We start from the raw sequence: 10,291 nt of genomic DNA, 5'->3' as shown, positions 1-10,291 counted from the left end.
TTTTTTCATTTTTTTTCTTTAGTCAGGGGGGTGATGATTTTTTATTTACTTCCATGTCATAAGACCAGGGAGCATGGTTTTCTCTGTTTAGAAATTGCAAATTCTCTGATTTAAACAAACCCTCAAGACCTCGTTTTTTTCCGTGATTAAAATGAAATACCAATAACTGTATGTATGTATCAGTTGAACACAATGTTTTATTGATATATTTACTTGTATAAAGCAAATTTGGAAGCCTATCTGTACCTCAATCACTATAATAAAATAATTTCTAAATACCTATACATTTTGGTGTTTGATTTATATTTTTTATCATGGAAAAAGATCAAAGTTCTCCTTGTCCCCTTCACTCACCAAGATATAGGTCCAGCTGTGCCTGTTCTCCCTCCCCATCCCCATTTTGTAGCACTGAACAGCTGTTGTATGCTAGTGCCCTGCCCCTGCCGGTGGCCCTCACTCCCAACCTGCAGCCCCCGGGCCCTTGCTGGTGCTCCTCACTCCGGACCCACTGAACCTCACCTCAAAGTATGTGAGGAAGGGAATGGATGTGTGGAGAAAGGGGGGGAGTGGCACAGGTGACAGTGGAAAGGGGTAGGAGGCACAAGTGACACAGTAGCAGGTCACATGCTCCCTGTGATTTCTACACCCACAGGAGGGTGTGGGGCTGCAGCAGGGTTGGACTAGCTCCAGGCAGGAGCTGCCGCTGCAGCCCAGCAGGCAGGACCCAGCACTGGAGGGACAACTGTGCTGCCACAGTGAGGCACAGTGATGGCAATAGCAGTGGCAATGGCACCCCCCACTGCTGCCAAGGGGATAGGGGATGCCTCACCTTGGCAGCCATTACAGCATGCCACTCCCTCCCTCCTGCGCTGGGTCCCTGCACTGAGCCGCAAAGGGGAAAATCCATGATTTTCTCCTTTAAAAGAGAAAATTCTTGGTTTTTCTCTGTTAAAGAAGAAATTCCATGTTTTTCTGCAGCAAGCAGAAAACCCAGATCCCTGCAGATGACAGACTATATATGCGACCAAAAGCATGACATTAAGAAGCAACTGTCTATCCCAGGGGTTTTCAACCGGGGTAAGTATACCCCTAGGGGTAGTTGGAAAGGTGATAGGGGGTAAGTGCAGGCAGGCAGGGCAAGTGGGGTGAGGGCAGCGGTGCCCCTCTGCGGGTGGACGTGGGGTGGGGGAGCTCACACATGGTGGCCACCGCCACCCACCACTCCATGCCACTATCTCCCAGGAGCAGGGCTTGCAGGGGAGGGGGCACAAGGGCAGTGGTGCCCCTCTGCAGGCCACATAGGCAAACCCAGTCAGCAGCTATGCGGGTTGCTGATGGGCGGCATACAATTGGCTGGATGTGAGGCCCATCAGCAGCCTATGGAGCTGCACGTGCAATAGGCCGTGGGAAAGCTGGGTAAAGTAGCGGTGAGGTGGGTGGTGGCAGCAGCAGTGCAGGGTGGTGGCTGCCATGTGGAAGTTCCCCCCTGCGTGTGAGCAGCTCTCCTGTGTCCAGATGCCGCCACCAGAAGGGGTACACTTGTTAAAAAAAGGTTGAAAACCCCTGGTCTATCCCATCTTTGCTACTTTTCCATCTGTACTTTGAAACAGAACTTAGTACCCATGGGTTTAAGTAATGTAGGATTCATACATTTACTAAACTCACATAAGCAAGAAATATCACCAAGGTCACATGCAGACGATCCATTCCTACTGGGAGAATATCTTTTTCCCTGGTAGAGATGACAAGCGCACAGCCATTCCAGCTTTTACTCCCAAAGCAGAAGCCGCAGCTCCGGGGAAAAAATAACCCAACTCCAACTACTTAAAAGATAGTCCCAGGAGAGTTTCTCCCAGGGAAAATGAAGATCTGTATACTCTCCTGCAGTTTAACTGTTCCAGATGACCAGGAGGAGTGAAGCCATGGGGACAGGCTCCTGTTCTTTTCAGAAACTAAGATCACCCCAGTCTGAGGAAGGCAAGGAGGGGGCAGCTGCTCCCATCCTTCACGAAGACTGGGAAGAGGGGAGATGGAAGGGCAGAAGAGGAGCCTTGCCTGCCTCATCCTCACATACTCCTCATCCTCCACACACTGGGAGTCTGCAGTGAAAACACACAAGAGGCTTTGGACCTGCAGTGGGCGCTGAGCAAAGGGAGCAGTGCTATGAGCCCCCTGCTTGCTTCTAAGACTGGAGTCCTGAAAATGGGAGAACTAGAGCAGTGCACGTTTTCCCTAAGATTAGGATCACCCTGGTCTTGGGAGAGCAGAGGAGCAGGGAAGACAGAGCAGTTGCCGGCTGAATGGCTGTACGGGTCCCCCAACCTGGAATTTCTTCTAGCAATATAATTTCTCTTAAGTTAAATTAACACTGCTTAGAGACACCCATGTCACGTCACCTTATTGGTGCAAAGAAAGCAGACAAAGCCTAACTATCAATGAAAGTTCTTGCCTCCCTTCTTCTCAAGAAGCTGTCCTTGATGGGACATGCAAGGTAATGCTAATATTACTGTCATTCCTCAGTCAGAAATTCCTCTGCCCTTGAATCTGTATTTTGCCATTTGACATTTCATAAAGCAGAGGGCACAGAGAAATATTTGTGATGCAGGTCAAGAAGGTACTCAACACCAGCCCAGTCCCTTAAATCTCCAGCAACTCAGCAACATGAACCAGACCGCAACAGGAATGTTTCTTTGGCAACCTGCTAAAAGAAGGAAAGCTTGTGTTTTTTTCCTGTTTGCGTACTATGCACACTTAATGGCACTTTGTACGTATAACGAGGTTCCTCCCCACTCCAGTCAAGACTACTCAAGTAAGAGTAAAAACCATGCCTGGCATCTTTCCAATACAAAACTCTTCTAAATTTACTCCTATCAGCAAAATATGTGAAGTCCTTAACTTTGGCATAAGGCCACCAATGGGAGTTGTGTTTGCAATATGAAAACAGGTCAAACAAGACATCCAGCACTTCTAGGGCCACTGTTGTAAATATGCTAATTGATCAATCAAGTTGACTGTCAGTAGAATCCACAGAATCAGAGAGGAGATGGGCTGAAAGGGACCTTCAGAGATCATCTCATCCAACGTCCTGCCTGAGGCAAGATCATGCCTATTTGAACCATCCCAGACAAAGCCACTATCTAAGCTCTACGTAAGATGACCATCCACTCTAACACAGCACACACCTAACCCTCTAACCTGTGGCAGGTGAAGTGGGGGCCATTTGGCAGCCACTTCCATAATCCCTCTTACTCCTCTTCCATTGCCTGGACACAGGAGAGAAACCAGGTGGCAACCAGCTCTAGGCAACCACCACTCTCCAGTCAACTCCTAAATCCCTCTCAGAGCCATGTCTGCCTTTAACCCTCTGAATGGCACAGAATCATAGACAATTAGGGTTGGAAGGGACCTCAGGAAGTCATCTAATGCAACCCCCTGCTCCAACCAGGACCATCCCCAACTTGATCATTGCAGTCAGGGCTCTGTCTAGCCAGGTCTTAAAAACTTCCAAGGCTGGAGCTTACACAACCTCTCTGGGTAGCCTATTCCAGTGCTCTACTACCCTCCTAGTGAGAACATCCTTGCTAATATCCAAACTAAACTTCCCTTGATGAAACTCTTGCTCCTTGTTCTGTCATCTGCCACCGCTAAGAAGAGTTTAGCTCCATCCTCTTTGTAACCCTCCTTCAGGCAGTTGAAGGATGCTATCAAATCCTCCTCAGTCTTCTCTTTTACAGACTAAATAATCCCAGCTCCCTCAGTCTCTCCTCATAAATCATGTGCCTCAGCCCCCTTCAACATTTTTGCTGCTCTCCTCTGCACTCCCCCCAGTTTGTCCACAACCTTTCTGTAGTGAGGGGCTGCAAACTAACACCTTGCCACCTCCCAGCCCAGGTCAGAGTGGTCAGTGCACGACTCTAACCTCCTCAGAAGGGGAGGGAGTGGGCTTAAAAATAACACCATGCTCTGGGTTTAAATAAATATTGGCACCCTATGGGTCCTGAAGCAGTGCTGGGTCTTGCTTCTCTTAGGAGCTTTTCTTCCTTTGTCTTTTTGAGGGTCAGATTAAATCACTTCAGTTCCCTTCTTGCCTTCAATGCTGTGACCTTGGGGCAGGGAGGGGAGGAACCACAGAAAATGAGACTTGGAAGGGACCCCAAGAGGTCATCTAGTTCAACCCCCTGCTCAAAGTAGGACCACCCCCAACTAGGTCATCCCAGCCAACACTTTGTCTAGCTGGGGCTTCAAAACCTCCAAGGAGGGAGACAGAGATACAAATGGAGAGAGGTCACAGGCTGCTTTCTAAGCAAAAAAGTGTGTGTATCTACTGATCTACACACACACATGTAGATACACATGTACATATATATAGAGATCAACAGATATATACACTGCACACGTACACATACTCATATGTATGTGTGCATGTCAGTGTATATATCTTTTAATTTATTTTATATGGATATGTATGTATTTCTATTAAGCTATTTGTGTGTAGTGCATATTATGTATCTGTGTGTATATATCTATGATCTATTTTACATGTATGTATGCATATATGCGCGTCTAGCGCATATAGCTATTGCTCTATATGCATGTGTGCGCGTGGTAGCGTGTATATTTATTGACCTACTCCCCCCGCATGCATGTACGTGCAGATCTATTATTCATCTCTCTCTAGGCCCCCTCAGCTCTTGGCTCTTACGCCAGCCCGCCTGGCGGCAGGGACCCCCCAGCACAAATCGGAGGGATCCGGGCGGGTCGCCCCGCCCCCTCTCCGCGCACCTCCCGCCCAATCAGACTCGCGCCGGCAGCCCCCGCTCCGCCCCACCCCGCCCCCCGCGCGCCGGCCGGTGCCCCGCTCACCAGAAAGCGCGTGGAGCTCGTGCCCTGGTCGATGGCACCGACCAACGGCCCCAGCGCCGCGCCCGCCGACGCGGCCATGAGACCAGCGCGCCGCGTTCTAATCCCGCTCCCCCCGCGCCGCGACAGTGGTGCAGCCCAACGCCGGCCGACCTGTCTGGGCTCGGGGCGCGGTTCCGACTGGCCCTGCCGGCGCTTGCTTCACTTAGTGCTCTAGGGCGGGACTACGCGGGGGCGCTTCCCGCCGTGGCCAATCAGCGCGCAGGGAGGGAGGCGGGCGAGGCTGGGGGGGTGGGGCCACCGCGCCGAGCGCAAGAGGCGGGGCTAGGAGCGCGCCGGGTGGTCACGTGGGTTGGCTCAGCTGCCTGAGGGGTTAGGTTGCAGCAGCGGCGAGAGCGGGGGGAGTTGCAACAGTTGTTGGCTGCCACTGGGTTGGTCTGCAAGGTGCAACCCTCCCCCAGTGCCCAGCCCCCAAGCGTCCCAGGGATGCTGGGGTTTGGAAAGGCCTTTAAAGGCAATGGAGGCTTCCCCTTTGCAGCCAGGAGGCAAGAAAAGCCCCGGGCACTGGCAGAAGTGGGTGCCAGTAGGCGCTGGCCTGGCAGCTCTGATGCATCCTGGCATGCCCTGGAGGGGGTTGCCAAACAAGTTGGGCAAGTTGTGAGCTGGGAAAGCTTAGCACACTGATGACGAAGCCGGACTTAAAACACCAAGGGTCCTGCTGTGCACATTGTTATACAGCTCACTGGTGAACTGTGCCAAGACATTATCACATGATAAAAATGACTATCTAGCTATAAAAAGAGAGCCAACCCAGTATATATAAAGTTAGCACTTGAAAAAGTGTAACAGAAAACTCCGTTGCTGGTTTCTATCCCATTTTAATTTGAACTTGTAGCAGGGCCCAGAGTCTAGCTGGTATTTTAAAACAATTTCTTCTTCTTTTTTTTCTTGCAGTTTCTGGTGGAGGGGAGGTCAAGTCTTCAGGATGCACCCACATCACATTTTCAAGCTTCGTTCTGTAACCAGTGCAACTGGCAACTTGCCTTTAAACAATAAACTCGTTTTCCTGTTGCCTTCTTTAGTTCAGACATTACAGCTTTACGAAAAACCCCAAATGTTGCAAGACCCTTGAAAAGTTTGCAAGATTTGGTAATGCTGCATTACTGACTTAAGGAGGGCAGGTGTGAAGGAGTGAAATATTACTCCATTATATCTCCTCTACCTCCACAATAAAGATAAACAGATTTCCAGCTAGGTGTGGCCCTAGAAATTTTGCTGTTTGCCTGGGGCACTCTTAATTGAGTAATATTGTGCCCAGTTGGTGATTCATTATTATCTTGATGTATTTAATCTGATGTGTGTGTGTATGTATATATATGCAACACATATATAAATGTGCGTTCTGCTTTTATTATTTACTATTATATAATTTGTAGGAACCTTAGACAGAAACTAGGACTTCCCCACCTCTGACTAGACCAGTGGTTCTGAACTGGGGGTATATGTACCCCCAGGGGATATGTGAAGCTTCATCGGGGGTAAGTAAGATATATTTCATTCATTGTCTAACACGGGTTGAAGGGCCTAAAAAAAGTCTTAACAACTTGAAATTGCCAGGGTTTTACTGCCATAAAATGCACATGTGCGTGAAACCAGATATCCTACTCCTGCTCCATGCCTCAACCTCACACTGGAAATGTCACTCCAAGGGGGTACGTGAAGTCTCATTCTAAAACCAACGGGTACATCAACTGAAAAAGGTTCAGAACTGCTGCACTAGACAAACGAAAAAGAAAGCTCACAAGCACAGAGGTCGTACACTATATAATACAAGCAACAACAGCCGAATAAACACATATGGGACAATACTAGGAAACAATGAAAAAATATTGGTCAGCAGCCTAATAATTGTCTAGTTTTTTGTAGGCATCACAACCTACAAATCTTCCTACAGATCTAATGGAATATAATGAGACAGTTTTGCTCAAGTTTACAAAGGAGTCCTCCCACCAAGTTCGAGGGAAAACAAGGGAGAAAGCATAAAAGTCCTTTATGTACAAGTGTAGCAGAGCAGCTCTATGCGAGGAGCACGCAGGGAAGTGGCCAGCTGCTACAGTGCCAATAGCAGCGGCACAGTCAGCCCCCACCGCAATAGTAGGTATTTTGTACCCCCCATCCCCTGCCATAAACAAACAGTTGCTGCCCTGATCACTCCCTCCACCTCTCAAGTTATGCTACTGCTTCTTTGAAAATGTAGCAATCATGGGCTAATCAGAGGCAGGACACAACAGCTTGATAGTGATGGTATAAAGGATGAAGGAAAGCCTAGAAGAGCCTTGAAAGTGGAGACGAATATCATATGTTTGATGTGATAGAGAACACGGAGCTAATGGAAGAATGCAAAGTAAAGGGTAATCACGTCAAAGTGATAGGCTAGGCAAGTGGTGCTAAATCTATAGTCCATGGACTGGATCCAGCTCCTAGAGTGACAGGATGAAGCCTATGGCACAGGGGATTATGGGCCAGCAGCATCAACATTAGTCCTGCATCATGTTTACATATATGCATCTGCCAAATTTCAATCTCAGTCATTCCCCATTTTACACTGCTAACTCCAGCAGAGTCCATGGAAATACTCTGAATTTTACACTAATGCTGTAGAGGTTAGATTCTAACCCATGGGTAGGCGACCCCCCCCAGCACACCAGCCAACCAAGTCTAACATCACAGCACGTTTTACATTCCAGGTCTCTCAAAAAGCTTTCAAAGAATGAGATACTGTGTAGGCAAATGTAGCATCTATTCTCTGCTCAGTAGTTGCTCAGAGAGGGCTATGGTTATTAGACATTTGCACAGGGCAGAAGGGTACTCTCCAAGCTAATGGACTGAGAGTTTTAGCTGTGATTAATTACTCTCACTGTGGGAGTTCAGGGCACAGAATCCTCTTCAGCTTCCTTTATCTAATAGGGACACTGCACACATCCCTGCTTATCAAACACACTGCCCTCAGTTTAGTCTAGAGGTGTAAATCTACCCCACCTTCTGCCAAGCTATGTTAGTGATACAGAATTTTTAAAACATACCACACAATTTAACAACCTTGCTGCAATATAACATTGGCCACCATGGTCCCCCTGCTTTACCTGTGGCAGATGTCTTGTTATGTCTGGTTGTGTTTAAGGTTGCCTGTGTAGTTTTGCTAACAGGTTAGACAAGGTATTTGTATAGGATGGCTTGGATAAGGATTCTTCTTCTTGTGTCTCTACAACCACATTTGTCTATTTTGTTACACATGCTTGTATTGTACTTTGCAAGATGTTTCATTGTACATGTGCCTTTGAGCAGCAGGTATTGCAGCAGGTGCTGCATAGTCTGAGGCTCTGTGCCACAGTCACAGGTGGTTGAACCAGTGGGCATAGCCCCACTTTTCATTAGTTTCTTGGACTGTCCAACTCCAACAGGTAGGCAGTTGAGACGTTGCCACCTTTGGCATAGTTCGTCAGCCCCCAGTGGTAAGGAGTCAGCCTCTGAAGTGTACATTTTGTTGCTGTCAGGTATTTTCTTCCATCTGTCATTTCACATCTGTAGTCGTGTCTCTTTGTGTGTGGCATTGAGAGGTTGGATGCTGGTGAAGAAGCTTCTGTGTGACTTGGGACGTTTGTGTGCTGTGGGATGGTTGTACAGTGGGTGTCTCACTTCTTCAGTTTGTCTCGATCATTCTAGCCTTCTGGCCGCTGCTCTTCTGATGTCAGGTGGAGCAATGTCAGCCAGCAGGTACACACTGTTTAGGCTGGTAGGCCTGGATAGGGATGATCCTGTCTCATGTAGAAAGTTGCGCTAGATGACCTCTGGAGGACCCTTCCAGCCTTACTTTTCTGTGATTCTGTGATCCCCTCCACCTCCCTCCCTGCTGGAGGAAAGTGGTGGCCCGCAATGCAATCAGATTGCCAGCACTGAGCCTGCTGCTGTAAAAGACTGAGCTCTACTAGGCTAAGAAAATTATCTTTGCAACAACGACATGAATGTATACAAAACTGCATTAGCCAAGGCCAGAGGGAAGGATTTTTCAGTAATCATCAGTAAGATAACCATAGTTCTAGCTGTGTGGATGCAAAGGAAAAATCATATCCTAGAGTCTTACACAGAGAGAACATAAGGACCTACAGATAGATTAAAATAATGCCCAGGTGAGGAGTGTGAAGGCTTGTCTGCACTTGAAAATATTTTGGATTATGTTTGTCTATGTCAAATATTAGGAAAATCTGTTCTGAAAGTAGTGTGGTCAACTTAAACTACTTACTGCTGGAAACTTTGCATCCATTCCATGTTGCAAGCAGTGCAGACATTTAATGGTGCAGTGTTCTGCCACTTTTTCCCTGACATCTAAACATTGTGGCATATGCAATGGAAGCCACTGGATTTTTGAGACTTACCGTGATTACTCTTTTATCCTGTCATTCACCTGGCCTTCCTGGGTCAGCACCACTTTCAAACCACTGACAGGTCATGTGGACAAAAACACTGCTGTGTCTTGTGATTCTGACGGCCTGATGAGAAAGGTCATGTTTACTGGAAATTATGCAGCCAAGTGGCTTTACATTCAGAGACAACTTTTGCAGTGCCAGTTACACAGGAAGAACGGTCACATAAGGAGAGCAATGGGAATGGGCAGTTACTAGTAGGACATAATACTGCAGACATGGGATAACCAGCAGTGGGGGCAGAATGACAAAGGTCATTTTTCTAGAAATCTGTACAGAGTTCACCCCAAGGCTGCAGCAATGTAACTGGTGTCAGGATGGAGCATGTGATTGACACTACCTGGAAGCTTGCCAGCCACACATTAACTACCAGTCAGTAGCTAATGAGTTTGATGTTGGGTCTGTTGACATGAAGGTGAGCTGTTTTATTCAAGAGGTCCCTTTTCCTTGATATCTCAGAGTTTGGTAATGTACAGTGGGTTATTGGTGAATTTGCCCAGCTGGGATTTGTTAATATTTGAGCTACTGGTGGAACTTATGCACCCAATACCTTTATATTCCAGTCTCTACTCCAAGCCTGTGATTTAAATCAGCAAAAAAGGGTGTTTCTCCATGATGCTAACCAGCCTGGTTAATCCTCATAAAAAGTTCATTACCATTAAAACAGGGGAGTCTAGAAAGGTTTATTAATCCAGAATCTTCACTGCTTTCTGCAGTGAATAATGGGAATTTTATTCCCAGGAACAATATGGGCTTCCTTTACACTGTGATTCCACCTGTCATTTTAGGAGACCAAACTTACCCTTGGCTTCCCTGGCTTGCAAAGCCTTTCACTAGGCACTTGGATTAAAAAAAAAAAAAAAAAAAAAAAGCTCAGTGTAGATCATACTGTTGCATGCAGGTTGTGTATTCAAACGATGTCGGGGGCAGTTGGAGCATATGGCTAGGCT

The 10,291-nt window shown here is 47.4% G+C and overlaps 1 protein-coding gene across 8 annotated transcripts in view; it reads right to left on the bottom strand.

Annotated features, from left to right (window-relative positions):
* GK (glycerol kinase) overlaps positions 1–10,291 on the bottom strand; it is a 201,426-nt gene that overhangs the window by 125,550 nt on the left and 65,585 nt on the right. For 4 of the 8 annotated variants that reach the window (XM_019524218.1, XM_019524217.1, XM_019524214.1 and 1 more), the window contains exon 1: positions 4,864–5,053. The exons of 1 other annotated variant lie outside the window; for it this stretch is intronic. In XM_019524218.1, coding sequence (XP_019379763.1) covers positions 4,864–4,941 — 78 coding nt within the window. In that variant the 5' untranslated portion in view covers positions 4,942–5,053. Of the gene's footprint in view, positions 1–4,863; positions 5,055–10,291 lie in introns of those variants that run through there. 3 more of the 8 variants (XM_019524210.1, XM_019524211.1, XM_019524215.1) reach the window with 1 other exon arrangement.

The sequence above is a fragment of the Gavialis gangeticus genome, unplaced genomic scaffold (genome assembly GCF_001723915.1).
Source record: "Gavialis gangeticus isolate Ggan-Ray unplaced genomic scaffold, GavGan_comp1, whole genome shotgun sequence".
Taxonomy (NCBI): domain Eukaryota; kingdom Metazoa; phylum Chordata; order Crocodylia; family Gavialidae; genus Gavialis; species Gavialis gangeticus.
This window is presented reverse-complemented; position numbering and strand designations above follow the sequence as displayed.